The sequence below is a fragment of the Dreissena polymorpha genome, chromosome 8 (assembly GCF_020536995.1).
Source record: "Dreissena polymorpha isolate Duluth1 chromosome 8, UMN_Dpol_1.0, whole genome shotgun sequence".
In the NCBI taxonomy this organism is placed as follows: Eukaryota; Metazoa; Mollusca; class Bivalvia; order Myida; family Dreissenidae; genus Dreissena; species Dreissena polymorpha.
In genome coordinates, this window is record NC_068362.1 from 50030126 (window position 1) to 50047987 (window position 17862).

The 17862-nt window shown below is 34.3% G+C and overlaps 1 protein-coding gene across 4 annotated transcripts; it reads right to left on the reverse strand.

The window, feature by feature from the left end:
• Nucleotides 1–2742: 2742 nt before the first annotated feature.
• On the reverse strand, nucleotides 2743–16888 carry LOC127843192 (uncharacterized). 4 transcript variants are annotated; one of them, XM_052373057.1, is made up of 11 exons: nucleotides 16762–16882; nucleotides 16344–16493; nucleotides 13144–13198; nucleotides 10714–10747; nucleotides 8767–8867; nucleotides 8488–8523; nucleotides 8111–8147; nucleotides 7322–7457; nucleotides 6922–7107; nucleotides 5196–5267; nucleotides 2743–3060 (listed from the first exon to the last, which is right to left on the reverse strand). In XM_052373057.1, exons 1-8 carry the CDS (start codon nucleotides 16875–16877, stop codon nucleotides 7330–7332), a joined length of 657 nt encoding a protein of 218 aa, XP_052229017.1. In that variant the 5' UTR covers nucleotides 16878–16882; the 3' UTR covers nucleotides 2743–3060; nucleotides 5196–5267; nucleotides 6922–7107; nucleotides 7322–7329. The 4 variants fall into 4 exon arrangements, 3 of the variants coding, with proteins under 3 accessions (XP_052229017.1, XP_052229016.1, XP_052229018.1); XM_052373056.1 differs by having other exon boundaries at nucleotides 5191–5267; XR_008032122.1 differs by lacking the exon at nucleotides 10714–10747 and having other exon boundaries at nucleotides 5191–5267; nucleotides 16762–16888.
• Nucleotides 16889–17862: the final 974 nt, after the last annotated feature.

The following is a 17862-nucleotide window of genomic DNA, read 5'->3' on the forward strand; positions in this document are numbered from 1 at the left end:
TAAATGCCAATTCAAGTTATGGGTTATTATTTAACATATTTTCGATCTGGCAATTTTTTTGGTTGTTTAATTTAATACCTGAGAAATAGATTTTACCAAATGTCTGAAGTAAAAGCTCCGTGGAATGGTTAATCAATCTGGAGAGGAATATATTTTAGTAACTTTGTTTGTTTTAATGAATTAAATTAAATGTTGTTTAGACATACCGGAGAACATGAAAACGGCAAGTCCTACGCAACATCCGCAGCATTTTGGCACATATGGACTCCACAGTCGTAACCATTTGTCTGCTTGGCCTGCTCCTTACAACAATAAGCATTTATTGTTATGTAAACTTCTAATAAGGAATGCAAAAACAGAGATCATATTCATTGATGTTGGTCTAAAAATTGTATAATCATGCGGTCACACAGAACGTATTTTCATGAGTGACGAGTAGTTTTATGCTCGCTTTTTGCCTTTCTTGTTGCTTAAGAGTCTAAACACTTTATTGATTTACACCAATCTTTTAAACAAATAGCACCGCCTTGCGGGTGCAGACCGCTCATCTATTTTCTTTTTAAAGGTGAAGGGACTCTCAATTTCAATCACAAAGGAGGGAGGGATGGAGTGAAGAGGGGTGTATAGTGTGGGGGTGTGGACATTTATTAAATTATCTTCAAAAAATGCGGAAAAAGAAAGCAAAAAAAAAATTCGGCGGTGGGGGGTGGGGGGGGGGGAGGGGATTCTTGGGTGCGATGGTTGGACAGTATTTCAAAAATAAAATAATAATAATAAATATTTGTGTTTTTTAACTGTTTCAAAAAAAAATTGTGGGGTTGAGGGGGGGGGGGGTAAAGTGTGAGGGTGTGGTGGTCATTTGTGAGATATTAAAATTAGGGGGGGGGGGAGGATTCGGGGGTGGGGGGGAGGGGGAGGGAGAGCATGGGGGATGGTTTGGGTGGAGTCTATTGTGGTATGTCAGGTAATAGTTTTTTTTGTCAAAGTATCAATTAAATCTAATCATTATTAAAGAAGTTATGGCAATTTTAGCAAAATGTAATAATTTGACCTTGAGAGTCAAGGTCATTCAAAGGTCAAGGTAAAATTCAACTTGCCAGGTACAGTAACCTCATGATAGCATGAAAGTATTTGAAGTTTGAAAGCAATTGCCTTGATACTTTAGAAGTAAAGTGGATCGAACACACAAAATTAACCATATATTCAAAGTTACTAAGTCAAAAAAGGGCCATAATTCCGTTAAAATGACAACCAGAGTTATGCAACTTGTCCTTTAACTGTACCCTTATGATAGTTTGGGAGTGTTCCAAGTATGAAAGCAATATCTATGATACTTTAAGGGTAAAGTGGACCAAAACACAAAACTTAACAAAATTTTCAATTTTCTAAGTATAAAGGGCACATAATTCCGTCCAAATGCCAGTCAGAGTTACATAACTTTGCCTGCACAGTCCCCTTATGATAGCTAATAAGTGTTGCAAGTATGAAAGCAATAGCTTTGATACTGTAGGAATAAATTGGACCTAAACACAAAACTTAACCAAATTTTCAATTTTCTAAGTATAAAAAGGGCACATAATTCTGTCAAAATGCCAGTAAGAGTTACATAACTTTGCCTGCACAGTCCCCTTATGATAGTTAGTAAGTGTTGCAAGTATGAAAGCAATAGCTTTGATACTTAAGGAATAAAATGGACCTAAACACAAAACTTAACCGGACGCCGACGCCAAGGTGATGACAATAGCTCATATTTTTTTTCAAAAAATAGATGAGCTAAAAACATCAATTTTATTACAGCTAAGCAACAGTTTATTTAAATATTGATGAGAAACCTCAACAGTGAAAACATTCTTTTTTATTAAAATATTGTGTGTATTTGGAAAGGCAGACAAGGGACAGATGTCTATGGTTTTTCCAGAATAGCTCAATCTACTTTGTAGCAGTAGGTAGAAACTGCCACTTATAGAACTGCTCACACAGTTTCACAATAGCCATATACAAAACAGTAACATACATTGGAAATTAAGTTTGCAACAGATCACAACAAGCTATTGATAGAAATTTGACTTAAAATACGGTCTTTGAGTACCTTCAAAATTGTGGATGGGACCCCTTGAAATAAGCAACCTTTGTCTTATGCTACCACTTAGAATTTCACCCTGAGCATTTTTACTTTATTTTGATATTTTATTAAAAACGTTTGTCTTACGCGACCAGCAACCACTGATTTTTTGTTGTATGTTGACGTCAAAATCTTGGATTTAGCTACCACTCTAGGTCAAATTTGAAAATTTTAGCGCTGATTTATCGTCAGTTTGATTTAATCAAAGGAAAGCTGCTTCATGTCAAGAAGCCTTAAAATAACACTTTCTCGCCAATAAAATTGGCTTTCTTTGTCTATTAATCAACTAGCTAAACGTGTGATGAAACAAAGAATAAATGTATCTTGCCTTTTCGCAAGAGTCCAGGTAGTTTTGATATACCCACTTTCTGTACATTTCCAACAAATGGCAAAAAGTTGTGTTTACACAATTTTTAAAACACATTTATCGTCAAAAAAGGCACTAGTCTTTTGTTAAATTATTACTTGATATAAACCATGTTTTGTTGGATAATTACTAGTTATAAAACTGCAAGGTAATTATATGTTTAACACCTAATTGATTTTATGTTATTTAAATGTTAGACAAGATAGCCTAGTCACAGAATCTGTCTATAATTTTGATACTGATGATGATTACATTTTTTTCCAGAAAGGTCTTTTTTAAGGGCAATTTCATAAAAAGACCAAATTTGGTTACTCCCTTGTGTAGTCCCTAATACCAAGGTTGACTGTATTCAAAAGGTACATCTTGACTTAACAATACATTATTGACTTAAGTGATCACATTTAACTTTGTGGTCAGGTCTGCAAATGTTTCAATTTAAGATATACAATTAGACCTTATAGATATTAATAAGAGAACGGTAGATAAAGGTTTTGTCTTGATAGGCTATCATACCTTGCTATGTTGTAAAGTCCAGCTGTGAGGCATTTCGTCCATGGACTCAAAAAAATGACTGAAATAAAATAAATTTATAATATTAAAAGATTTTAAAAACTTGTTTATAAAATGTCTAGTTATATTTAAATGACACCGAAACTGCCAATACAAGAATTATTGGGGAATTCTAAAATATAACACAACCAATAACAGGGAATATTAAATCTAGGAAGAGTTATATGAACAAATGTGACCTGCTACCTAAGAACAGCCATGTCCATGTGTAACTAGTATTAAATTTTATAAGAATAAATAAAGGAAAAACAAAGAGAGCCACTGTCATGTGTAGACCCTGACAAAATTGTAGGACGAGATTGTGATCTTCATCTTAAACCAAGGGACCTGGTTCTATTATATGACAAATCATATTCTACAAGGTTATTTAAATCAATCAATGATTGACAAAGACATGCTCCAGTTTTCTGTGAAATTATCTTGTTTTGTTGTTACCTAGATCTCTTGATACTTAATATGCTTATAATGTCAACCAAATTGAGGCCGTGTATTGTGACTCGTCATGAAATGGGTTATGGTTTATGAGTGTGATGCTTATCATACTAGTAATTACAACATCCATCAATGCTGGACAATACGAGAAATTAGTTTATTGAACTATTACATGTTATGTCCACCCTGCCCTTCTCTAAACCACAACACCCTTGAACGTCATCATATCTATGCATACATATCTTACGGTAATTATCTCAAACAAGAGCTGTCACCATAGGATGACATATGCACACTACTAACGCTTTGATAAAAGTTATGAGCATTTTTCTAGACCTAAACACAGATTTCGAAACCTAACCAGGTTCCTAAGTTCAAGGTCAAGGTCACAGGGGTCAAATTTTTTGAGCGTATGGAAAGGCATTGTCCATATACAAATGCATACCAAATATGAAGGTTACATCTCAAGGGACATAGAAGATATGAGCATTTTTCTAAACCTAAATGCAGATTTTGAAACCTAAATGCGGACCCAAGTTCAAGGTCAAGGTCACAGGGGTCTAAATTTTTGTGTGTACCGAAAGACCTTGTCTATATGCACATGCCTACCAAATAGGAAGGTTATATCTCAAGGGACATAGAAGTTATTAGTATTTTTCAAAACCTATATACAGATTTCAAAATCTTAATGCCGACCCTAAGTTTAAGGTCAAGGTCACAGGGGTAAATTAGTTTGTGCGTATGAAAAGGCCTTGTCCATATACACATGTATACCAAATATGAAGGTTATATTTTTAGTTATGTTCAGTTTTCGAAACCTAAATGCAAAGTGTGGCGGAAAGAAAGACAGACGGACAGTCCAATCACTATATGCCTCCTTCGGGGGCATACAAATAATATCATGTTTCAACTCTATGGTGTGAATCGAACAATGCTCCCAGCTTGTTTGATGTCCTGATTAATTGTGCTTATATATTTTGAAAACCCATCATGTACCATAACATTCAAGGCCAGCCAGGACATGTTCCAGAACTTAAGCTTTTATCATTTTTTGTCACCAATTTGTCACATGCATAGTAGCCATTCCCATGGTTAAATTCAAAGGCACATACTTGATGAACATATGAATCCCTGTGCATAGAAATAAATCATAAGCATATAAAGTTCATTGAGATGACAAACATTTTATTACATTCTATCTCTTGAGAAATGGCAAAAATAGTTTGCTCCACAAGATAAAAACATGTTATGCTTTTTCCATAAAAATGGTTCCAATAAAGCGCCTACACATATGGAACATGTGGATCAATGGGAATAAAAGGGTGTCTTGTACATTTTGATTTCATAGTAAAAATTTATTTTAATTTTTAATTCAATCTTAGTTTATTTTATGCCTCCTTGGAAAAAAGCAACATTCAACAACAAATAGCTCATTTAACTTGAGGATCTCCAGGCATGAAAAGTCATGTACATTTCATGGTGATGACATAATATATACAAGATTATGTTTAATCTCATGCAAAAGGTACAGATAGCATGCTCAACAGACTTGCACATATTAAAATGGACGGACCAACAATCCAACCAACGGACCAACCAACACTTAGTTTTAATGATCTAAACTCCTTTGCCGGGTATACCAACAACCAAACTGACAGTAGTCAGTCTTATCTACATTAAAAGTATGTGAAATATTTACCTCACCAAGGTCAAGCCATTATCTCTAGCATTTCCGGAGTCAACTAACGTCATAGTCTTGCCGGCAATGTCAAGCACCTGAAGAAAAATATGGAACAATACAAGCTCAAATTAGGCTATTAAATTGAATTCACGGTCATTGAAATGTAAATAAGCATGGAAGATTGAAATTGATAAAGTGAACACGGCAATAAGCAAATTTATATTTTTAAACAAACCATTCAATAATCATTAGCGTTATTGCACCTTAAAGTCATACAAAAGTAATAGTGCCCAACCAGACTTATGGGGTACTGGCTTAAAAAGACACATATTGTAGTCTAGAGAATGATTACATTTAATAATCAAGTTCATATTGACATGTGAATGCCTTCCTCTTGAACAATATACTGGTAGCTACAGATGGGGAAAATGTCATACTCAGAGTTGAAAAAATTGATAACAAAAGAGTCATGATTTTAATAATCTTTGTTCTGGACTTCTACAGATGATTGTTACAAATTTTATTATTTACATTAAATTTAATGGTGATATCTTATACAGTTTCAGAAAAATAACGATGAGAAGTTTGTCAAGCACCGACAGATGGATTAACTGACAAAAGTTCGATGCCAATTTTATATCCCTTCGCCTTTGGCGGAAATAATAACAACATTTGGGACATCAGTTAAAACAGTTTAGCTCTGCTGAAAAGTATTCCTATAAATATCATCATTAAAATTCATTAAAAACAAGCAAATTCGTAGAATTGACATCCCCCGCAACATATGCTTTGTTTGAGGATGGGTGCAAATCGGACGGATGAACATACTGACAGATGGACGGACGGACGGAGGACAATAACTCAAAACTAAGACAGAGGAAGGTTCTTGAGCCTTCAAAATTTATTTAGGTGAATTAATAAGTCGTGCGTTTTCCACAAAAACATTCAATGTTTATATACACTCAATTTTCAGAGTGTTGCAGAGTGAACACAACATCTGTTATGTTTAAAAAGATATGGCTCCGGACACAAAAGTACCTATAGTAAAAAGTATTTTTTTCAAGATACAAAGGGCCATAACTCTGGTTTTAACAGATGGTGTACAATGCCATTTGGCGTGAATCATCCTCTTATGCATATACTCAATCCAAGTTTCAATGAAATCCGCCACAGCACTTCCAAGATATGGCTCCCGACACAAAGGTGCCTATAGTAAAAAGCATTTTTTCAAGATACAAAGGGCCATAACTCTGTTTTTAACAGATGTTGTACAATGCCATTTGGCGTGCATCATCCTCTTATGCATAAATATACTCAATCCAAGTTTCAATGAAATCCGCCACAGCACTTCCAAGATATGGCTCCGGACACAAAAGTGCCTATAGTAAAAAGCATTTTTTTCAAGATACAAAGGGCCATAACTCTGTTTTTAACAGATGGTGTACAATGCCATTTGGCGTGCATCATTCTCTTATGCATATATATACTCATACGAAGTTTCAATGAAATCCGCCAAAGCACTTCCAAGATATGGCTCCGGACACAAAAGTGCCGGACGGACGGACGGATGGACGGACGGACGGACAACGCCAAAACAATATCCCTCCGCCTCTGGCGGGGGATAAAAAATAAACACTAACTGAAGGTGTGAATTATTTACTTATTGAATATAATTGGGCTAAAGACACTGATGTTTCTAAATATAAAATGGCCTCTCTGAGAACAGGTAAGCACAAAAATATAACATACGATAAAAGTCCAGTGGCCTTCTAAAACACAAGGTATTAGAACTTGGTTAGCTTGGAGGTGCTGTGGTGTCAGAAACTTTTTGGCAGCTGATGATCTCCCCTCGTTTAGGGCAGTGATAAACATCGGGTCGACAACGGAGATCCATGAGCAAGAAGCATGAATAATTCGGAAGTAGATGTAAACAACCTAAAAACAGTACATTTATTCTGTATATGTACAAATAAACCTGCCATCAAAGGTTAATCAACGATGACAAATTTTATATAATCAGTTACATCAGGCATTATGCATTATAATCAGGTGGTTATAAACACTTCAGGTTAGAGTTCTGGGAAGTTAAAATTATGTAAATGCCATCATTGCTTATAAATAATCAACTGATATATACTTTTTTTCTTACTTTGTCATTTAACCAGTTAGTGTCGAAAAGTGTATATTGATGTCTGAGGCATTGACCATCATGTTGAAATGTGCTGCCACAAAAGTATTGCCATCTAATCGTCTTATGCTTCCCAAAAATGTGTCTTCAGCATCATCTTCAAAAAGACATGTTCTTGATGTACTAATTATATACAAGTATTAGGTTTAGACTTATATGATATTTAATTTAAAAAGGGTTATTGTGCCTGATTTATTTCTCAGACATGTTCTAAAAAACTTAACCATTACTAATTCTCTTATGAAGTATTAATGTTTAACAAGTTAGAGTGTTTTCTTTTTTTCTCAGTTTTTTAATCAGTATTCAATCACAAAATTTGTGGCATGTCAGCAACCCAATCACACAACTTTGGCACAAAATCTCAAACACTTTCTTTATACATGTATTTAAGTTAGAGTTACCTTGAGCATTCTCTTTCTGGCCCAAATATAGGCCTGTGTTTAAGCTTCTTTGGCACAAATGTTTTGTGCAATCCAAAATAAATTGAGTAAGTGCTTTCTGATGTCAGTTTTTAGAAACACTAACCTTTCATCAACAGATTCAAAAATCAATAACCAGCACTGTATGTCATATTTAAGCTCCATTCAAAGTAATGCTAATTATAGGAAACTTTTTTCTCACTACTCTCCAGACTCAATATCATCAAAATAAGAATGTAGACATACATGTATAAAGAAAGTGGTAACTTCATGCTTCCTCATTGCAGTAGCATACCAGTAAACAATAACGTGTATATAACTTAACATATACCTTCTTTTACATCCAAGTCTAAGTAGCAGTTGTGGACCTTTAAAAGAGGATCAGAGAGCAATGCAAACAGTGTACATTCAAGCAAAACTTGCAAGCCACTAAAGAGCTTTTTCAAATAATGTTCAGATGTTTATCTAGTTTAACAAAATTGAGGGAAACAATATGTTTATTTTTCTTAGACTTATAAATATACAATATCAGTAATATATCAATTAAAATAATGCAAATCTCTAACTGTTTATTTATTTTGGTGCCATAATTGTCATATGTTGACCTTTACAATAAGCATGAACGTATTGTGACTTACTTACCTCACTGATTCTTAGAAGGTAATTTGAATAATTCATGCAGTTAAAATTCAAATGAGAGTAACTTACTGTCAACTGTTCGTAGTATATTAAGTAGCAGGATTCCTAAAATCATAAGTTAAAAAACATTACTGGCATACATATACCACTATTAATTCAATTAATAAACTTGGCATTAAAATACACGTTTTCAAATATAATGTTTTATTGTCAATGCCATGAAACCATTTGTTCAAGGTTTAAGATTATTAATTTTAACTATTCTGCATTCCAAAGCTAGGTCTGCATGTGAGCTACATAAACATGAATTAAATTTTGATGCAATTCATTTATGCTAGGATACCTTACCTGAACCATTTTTTGTTCTATGAAACTGTCTGGCTTTTTTTTCACACTGAAGTCATCACACAACAATACATCACCACTTGGGAGTATAAGGACTGTGACATCTAAATAAAGAAAACAAATCAGACGTTTATATTTTGGATTAAATATTTCTATCTATAAGTATTTTGAAGCTACTTTCTGGCATCAAAACATGTTAAATACATATAACTATACAATGTTGCAACATTTTGAAAACAAGATGGTCTGTGCCCTTAACGGCAATCTTTTGAGACCCAAACAAACTAAACTATTCTGAAAAGGTGGCGTTCAAAACAATAAAAGTACAAACATAAATCAAAACTTAACTTAAATGAAGATTTGACAAAAGTTAATACATGTTATTTTAAATTTCAGCCTTGCCTAGTTAATTAGCTCATTTGACCCAGTTTCAAACTAAGCTGAGATGCACTGGGAAAATTGTTCTGACCAATTATGATAGGATTGGCCGAAAAATAGTTAATATTGTTAACAAGGTTTCACTATAAGCAATATAACCATTTTAAGGAAAACTGCCTCGCTACCTTGCAGCCATGTTTTCAATGCACGAAAACCTTTTTTAATTTCATGTCATTAGCATAAATTATCTTAGGTTTAACGAAGATTCTACCAACAAATGTAACCTCTGGAATGTAAAAAAGATCTTTATAGGCATCAATTGAATAATACTACAGGTGCGGAATGCTGACAATTTTATATTAGTAGAGGTTTAAATATTGCATTTTTTTCTGGCAGCTTGGGTGATGTTTCACAAAATCAGTTTTAACCTATCTCACCAATTTTTTTAAATATAAAGAATTCTCTAAAATTCCCATTGAGAATGTTATATCCGCGTGAATTCTCAGAGAAATCACATCCATGATCATGCATTATAAACCTTAGTTATTTGTCAAGGCATCTGTACATTAATTTTCTTGCAAAAGCTATTGATATTTAGATTATAGGAATTAAAATCTTCACCAGCCATGAAATAATATTCTACAAAAAGGTTGTAACGACAACAAAATATTTTTCTTTATCTTGGCTAATATAATTGAAAGAATGCCTGTCTGTCAAATTTTCTTCATAACAACAAAACATCAAGACAAAAGCTGAAAAAATATTGGGTGTCAAACAAGGTTAACAATCATGCAGATGAGTTCAAAGGGTAAAACTTGTTGATGGTTTATATAGTCACCATCAATGATTATATTAAAATGTTGGGTTTTGATCTTTGCATGAAACATTTATAAATGTCATTATGTTACTGCATACAAAATATTTAAATGAAAAAATACAATTACTGTGACAGAGCATACTTATGTGCAATTTGACATCAATAATATTTTTTAATATATTTAATTGTCCCATTTAAACTGCAGTTCCATAGACTTATCATGAAATTATTTGATTAAGATAAGTATTATTATATGGCATGTGTAATGTTCTCAATGTCAATATCAAGAGACCATATATACCATACTATAAGATCAGGGAAACAATGCTCATGAAAAAGAATGCTTTCTTACATAGGTCTATTTGCAAGCTATCACCAACATGAAATTGTGTCAAAATATTCATTAGTTGAGAGAAATAAAAGCTGAAAATCAACATCGGGTGTCAAATAACAGTGATTAAGTCATGGGAGTGCAGGGTTCAAATTGTGTGTGGTGCATATAGTCACCATCAATAATTTTGTTTAAATGCAGCTATGTGACCATATATTGGTATGTACTGTACTAATATGGACAAAACAGAATTTCAAAAGTTCAGTACACTGTTTAACATTTAGACTATTTTTTAGAAAGAATGCTACGTCAGATCACTACCATTTTCATGGTCATGTTTTTCAGTATAAGGTGACCACATTAACCACATTGAAGTTCTTCACACACAAACACGAATGCAAAAGAAAAAAGCATGCTTTCTTACAATGGCCCATTCGCAAGCTATCACCAATATGACACTAGCAAATAAAGACACAACAATAATGAGTTGCTTTCAAATACATACAAATTAAATCCTAATGAGCACCTACCTGACACCTGACTTAACTGACTAGGTGCTGTGATGTTCCGCACCTCTATTGTTTGAGCATGGTTGAATACTTTCATATTGCTTTTAAAGGCCCAGTCACACCGAGGTAACAAACGAGAAACGGACAAAAATCATTTTTTCTGTTCATGTCTGTTCTTACCAGTTTAATGTCCGTTTCATATCCGATTAATCCGCTCCTTGTTCGGCGATGAACAGTAGCATCAGTTCTGTCCGTTGGGAAGTATTGAGCATGTTTAAAACTTCCAACTGGATAAAACGGACAGATACGTCTGTTTGATGTGCAGTCTTTATACGTAAGTTTACCGATTGTTCGAAACTTGTGCGTTACACATCCTGTACATATCCAGTTCATGTCTGTTAATGTTCGGTTGTCCTGGTCCACCACCAGACAATTACCGGACTAATACCAGACTTGCAACTGATAAACCCAACCGTTCCTGACAACTAATGCATGCTCAACAGATAATAACAGACAGCTAAAATACACAAAAGTTTGAGAACGTTTTGTCCGGTACTAATGCGTTACACTTCCGTTTAGTCCGGTAGAAGTCCATTACTGGCACCGTTCCGGAAACGAAACACATGTTCAACAGATAATAACGGACAGCTAACGTATTTAAAAGTGCTAGAACGTTTTGTCCGGTACAAATGGGTTACACTGCTATTTTTTTCAGTTTAAGTCCGTTACTCGCACAGAAATATTCGTTAGCCAACTGTTAATTATCCGGTACATATCCGTTACATATGTTTTTTCTCGTTACATCACCCATACTTGTGCAGTCATTGTGTGTTTCCTACCATTCACACACCAATAGCTAGAGTCTTGAGCGGCAGAGCAGGTAAATTTTATCACCGGATAACCAAAATCTGTATATTTTGTCCGTTTTCTCTCTGTTACATATTCATTAGTCGGTCTGACCGGGCCTTTATAAGTACACTTTATATGTTTCAAAAAGTAATCATTTTGCATTATTTGATGTTTTAAAGATAATAAGACTTCCAGATGGGTGAACAAACCAAGGGTTTCACATAGAGAAAAAGGCAAGCACATTTGAAAACATCAATTCCTAGTTTTAGGCTGATACCTTTAAAAAGTTATAATTTCATACAATATTAAATTTTTCTTTTTTTATTAAAATTAACCGGCCCTTTGAACTTTTATGAAAAACAGAGTGTCTTTCATAATCACCCTATGTTCCTTTATAATAAGTATACAAAGTTTCATCCAAGTATCATAAACAATTTCACGTAAATCACTAGATGCAGTTTTAGCTAAGGCCTTTAAAAGTTCTTCCTATTTTTGATAATAGATGACTGACAAGATAGAAAAAGCAAGTGCAATAGGGGGATCTTTAAGTATAAACAAGAGGTGTGTTCGTCAGAAACACAATGCCCCCTATTGCGCGGCATTGAAATTAAATTTCAATATCATTTGGCAAGTTTAGAAATATCTCCCTTTTAAAGCTAATAACTTTCCTAGGATTGTATTTTTAACTTTTGACCTTGAAGGGTGACCTTGACCTTTCACCACTAGAAATGTGCAGCTTCATGAGATTCTCATGCATGCCAAATATCAAGTTGCTATCTTCAATATTTAAAAACTTATGACCAAACTTTAACGAAGGGTAAAGTTTTAGGAAAGATAAAAAATACAATTATATTTAAACTTTGACCTTGAAGGATGACCTTGACTTTTCACCACATTAAATATGCAGCTCCATGACACATGCATGCCAAATATGAAGTTGCTATCTTAAATATCGCAGAAGTTATCAAACTTTTACCAAGGTTAAAGCTTTGTGACAGAATGACAGACAGGCCAAAAACAATATACCCCCAATCATTTGATGTGGGGGCATAACAACACACGTTATTCTATAAGTGAAATAATGTGAAAAGTTTTGTTAGTAAAGAACCCGTTAAGAAACTATTAACTGCATATCCTCAAGGCATGTTTGATGCTAGAAAGATTAAAATAATGCATAGCAGATGTCAGACAATACCATGAATATTACTAATAAGCAAGCATTGTGAATCAGTAACATAACCACATAAATACACCTATATATCTAAGCTATATTCACAAAATACTGCAAAAATACATATAGTGAACATACCAATTATATGCTTCAAATAAATGGATTATAGATATAACTGTTTTCCTGGAAAAAGCATATGTTCCTTAAACCTTTTAATTGTAGTTCTAGGCCACACTGCCCAACTTTAGAATACATCAGGACAAGTATTTCATGTTCAGGCTACACATAAAAAATGATTTAAACAAACCTATATTTTAAGAAATACCTGAATTGCAGCAAGTCTGTAATAGCTGGGTCTCTCTGTTCCAATCCGCAAAACCCTGCAATTCATATATTCGTTTTTGTAATATTCTGCAAATGCAAACACACTTTTATTAGAAAGGGTTATAGTCACAAAAGAAGCATGATAACTAAATATTAGACTTAAAGCCTTCAAAATGAAACTTAAAATAACTTAAAACTGCACAAATTGATTCAAAATGTCAATGCTCATTTTTTTCAATATGCTTATGATAAAGGAAAAAATATTTTTGTATTCAATTTTGTTTTGATATCTTATTTATTTTTATATATGATATTATTTTTGGAAAGGTAATGAACACTTTTCAGAACAAACCCAAAAATACCCTTATCAGATAATAGAACACTAGATATTTATGTTGCTACATAGTTTTGACATTACCCAAGAAAGGGTATAAATTTGTTGCAATACAAAACTTACTTTTGATACTTATTTGATAAAACAAAAAAGTGTAACTACAAGCTTAAGGTATGTTTGATTTGTTTATGCAGCTTTTTGCGTACTTAAATTGTGTATTCAATGATAATAGTAAAGGTCACCTTTATGTTCTGTTGGGTCCTTCCTTTTTTATTATTTGGTTCAAAACAATTTAAGGTGGAGATAGGTATACCAATACAATTGAAAAAAAAAGCATATATTTTTTCGTCAGAAGTCTAAATACTTATATTGACATGGGAATTGTTATTTTCTTAAAACAAGAATATCAGTGAAACTTAAAGATGCTCCCCGATGATGCGCTTTGTCAATCTATGTGTATAAATATAAAAACTAAAAACAAGGGATGTGTTTGTATAAAACACAATGCCTCCTATTGCACCGCTTTGAAGCCATATATTTGACCTTTGACCTTGAAGGATGACATTGACCTTGACCTTTTACTATTCAAAATGTGCAGCTCCATGAGATACACATGCATGCCAAATACCAAGTTGCATATTCAATAATGCAATAGATATTGCACAACTTTAACCAAGGTTAAATTTTTGGGACACACACAATGAATAATTGAATGGATGACAGACAGGTCAAACACAATATTCCCCCATGTTTCGTTCCGGAGCAATTACAATCTATTATTAGCATGGAGACTTTGACCCCAGTGACCTCAAACCTCATCAAATGGTAGAGGTCTATACAAGGTACATACATGCCAAATATGTGAGAGATCAGTAAAATATTTAAGGCACTTTGAGAAACTGCAAGAAAATTGTCACCGAAAAATCTATCTAATACTCTTACCATAGGGTGCTAACAACAAAAGTTTGAGCATTAAATAACACATGTACAACAAATCACATAATAAACAGTTTGTTTGCAAAATATAACTTGCTCACACATTAAGTAGAGCCTTTTTTTCAAAACACTAACACAGATTCTGAAATGCGTACATTGCTGAATAAATAATTCCTAAGGTGTCAGTGAGTAAATATATGATTTCAGACTATTTATATTTACAAATTATCAAATATAATCCTGATTTTAACTTTTAACTTTAAAATTTAACACAACATTGACAATAAATGTTTTTCAAAACATTAACAAAAACATATGCAAATTTTATGACGTAAACATGACATGTGTAAATAACGTACATGTAACTGAATCCAACATGGCAAATGGTGTGCACACAACTTTTGTACAGCCCGATGTGGTCTTACTGGGTATATTAAGTTTGCAAATTTGGCTTTTGCAATTGTGATAGGGAAAATATTTTCAACTCTAATTTATTTTGTCATTGTCCGTAAATTGGAAACAGAGCAAATATATATATAAAAACGAATACATTTTTTTCATTTTATTGTAGGGAAAAAAACATTTTTTCAACTGGTGGGTTTGAAAACCAAATGATAATAGCAAATTCATTGAATTGTTATCCCCTGGATAAATAAATCTTGTCTATGGATGGGTGCAAATCCCATGATGCACACTATAATTAAACAAAATGAAGGGTAGGTTAATTGTTTTATGAAAGGCAATGCTCTTCATTGTTATCTACACATCCGTGAAGTCTTAATTTGAAAAATTGTATCAAATCTGAGATATGGCCAAAATGTTACATCATACAAAATCAACAACAATAACTCTTATTTGACAAAGTGTTGGGTTATGGTTCTTGTGCATGGCCCTTCTTTCATTGATCTCTACAAAACCATTAAGTTTCATGTTGAAATATTGTTTCATATCTGAGATATAACCTTGAAAATTTAGATTATAATAAATCAATTAAGGATAATAATTCTTAAATGAGTGTAGGGTTGTAGTGCTTGAGCATTGCACTTCTTTTCATTGATCTCTAGACACGAATGAAGTTTTATGTTTAAATTTTGTATGAAATCTGAGATATAGCTTTGAAAAGTAAGTTATACAAAAACAAATAAGGGCAATACATCTTATAGGAGTGTATGGTTATGGTTCTTGTGCATTGCACTTCTTTTCATTGATCTGTAGACACGCGTGAAGTTTCATGTTGAAATATCGTATAATATCTGAGATATAGACTTGAAAAGTTAGATTATACAAAAACATTTATGGGCAATAACTCATTTGTAAGAACGTATTGGGTTATAAATCTTAAGCATGGCCATTCTCCTCATTGATATAAATACACCAATTAAGTTTCACTTTGATATATTTTATAGCTTTTGATATATCACACTGAAATGTTTGTGACAGACGGAAGAACCGCCTGACAAACAAGGCAAATTCTATATCCCTCCACCTTTGGTAATGGATTAAAAACATAGCCTTATTGTCATTAACTTTAAATTCATAACTTATGATTGCCATTATTCAAGAAATCTCTTGTATTTAATCATTTATTATAATAAATGTACATAAATAAAGGCATTTAAAAATATTAAAACTAAAGCTTTAACACAAATATAACTATTTATACACCCACACCTCTTTGTCAAAACAAAAGCAGCCATGATTAAACACATGGAAACTGTGTCTATAAAAGTTATAATTCATGGTGATGACATACTAGTATTTCAGCTCAATCCCTTGGAAAATGTTGATATTTGCACAGAGTGACTCCAATATACCCACTTCCAAACTTTGTTTGCGAAGTTTGAATAGTTAATTGTAAATAATGTATGTTATTTGATAATGAAAAACCTGAGAATATAAAATCCATTTCGTAATATATAACAAATGTGTACCTTTCTAAGTGCACGCGACTAAGAACTTTAGAATGTCTATCTCCAAGCCTCTGGAATCTTTTCATCTGAACCATGATGAATGGAGAGTTAACTGCCTCAAACTCATAACTCATGATTGACCATGTACGATTGTTGCAAGAAGTGCAAAGCCTGAAAGACAAACATGGTGATTACAACTATAATAAGAAAGCCAAGTTGGCCGTAATCACTCACCCAAATTAAAATTGTGATACTTGAGTAATTTTAGCTCGGAGGTTTTACAATTCACAATATGTGGTTTCTAATATTGTTAATCTTAAAAGCCTTATAAAGGTCTAAATATAGCATGTGACCTATAGGGTGCGGCCATTTTTGATTATAGGAGCATAATTTGTACAAATTGATGTCAAATGCATAAAACTATGGACTTAAAACTTACACTAAGTCATCTCTCCCCAGAATTTGTGTTTTGCAGAATTCTTGCATGCATAATGAAACTGTCAACAAACTTCTTTGAGGCATTTCGAACAGCAACATGTTGGTTTCCTCATTCATCCTATGGATCTGAAAAAAGGCAAAGCAAATTAAATACAGTCAAAAGGTTTAACTAAGTTATAGATAAAATAAATGTCTGTACGCATACGAGATGAAGGCTAAATAGGCTGCATGCACGGGGCCGATCCTAATTAAAAGTCCCGGCCGAAACTAGTTCAGCCCGATGGGCAGTCGACGGCTGGTCAGCGTGCACTAGGTCTCTTCCGGGGGATAACTCTTGTTCGTCCGAAAGGGGCCCTTAAAGGGGCATACCCGCTCACAGGCAAAAATGTCGCGTAATACGCTAAATAGGTTGCACCTGGCTCCGATCCTAATTAAAAGTCCCGGCCGAAACTAGGTCAGCCCGACAGGCAGTCGACGGCTGGTCAGCGTGCACTAGGTCTCTTCCGGGGGATAACTCTTGTTCGTCCGAAAGGGGCCCTTAAAGGGGCATACCCGCTCACTGGGAAATGACGCATACGAGATGAAGGCTAAATAGGCTGCATGCACGGGGCCGATCCTAATTAAAAGTCCCGGCCGAAACTAGTTCAGCCCGATGGGCAGTCGACGGCTGGTCAGCGTGCACTAGGTCTCTTCCGGGGGATAACTCTTGTTCGTCCGAAAGGGGCCCTTAAAGGGGCATACCCGCTCACAGGCAAAAATGTCGCGTAATACGCTAAATAGGTTGCACCTGGCTCCGATCCTAATTAAAAGTCCCGGCCGAAACTAGGTCAGCCCGACAGGCAGTCGACGGCTGGTCAGCGTGCACTAGGTCTCTTCCGGGGGATAACTCTTGTTCGTCCGAAAGGGGCCCTTAAAGGGGCATACCCGCTCACTGGGAAATGACGCATACGAGATGAAGGCTAAATAGGCTGCATGCACGGGGCCGATCCTAATTAAAAGTCCCGGCCGAAACTAGTTCAGCCCGATGGGCAGTCGACGGCTGGTCAGCGTGCACTAGGTCTCTTCCGGGGGATAACTCTTGTTCGTCCGAAAGGGGCCCTTA

Bases quoted from the DNA above. Each gene is read 5' to 3' on its own strand.
- LOC127843192 (XM_052373057.1), bottom strand. From the start codon at position 16,877: ATGAATGAGGAAACCAACATGTTGCTGTTCGAAATGCCTCAAAGAAGT. The intron at 13,199-16,343 runs GTACACATTTGT...TATGAATTGCAG, and splicing joins AGTCGCGTGCACTTAGAAAG to GGTTTTGCGGATTGGAACAG. The intron at 8,524-8,766 runs GTAAGGTATCCT...TTATGATTTTAG, and splicing joins TAGAACAAAAAATGGTTCAG to GAATCCTGCTACTTAATATA.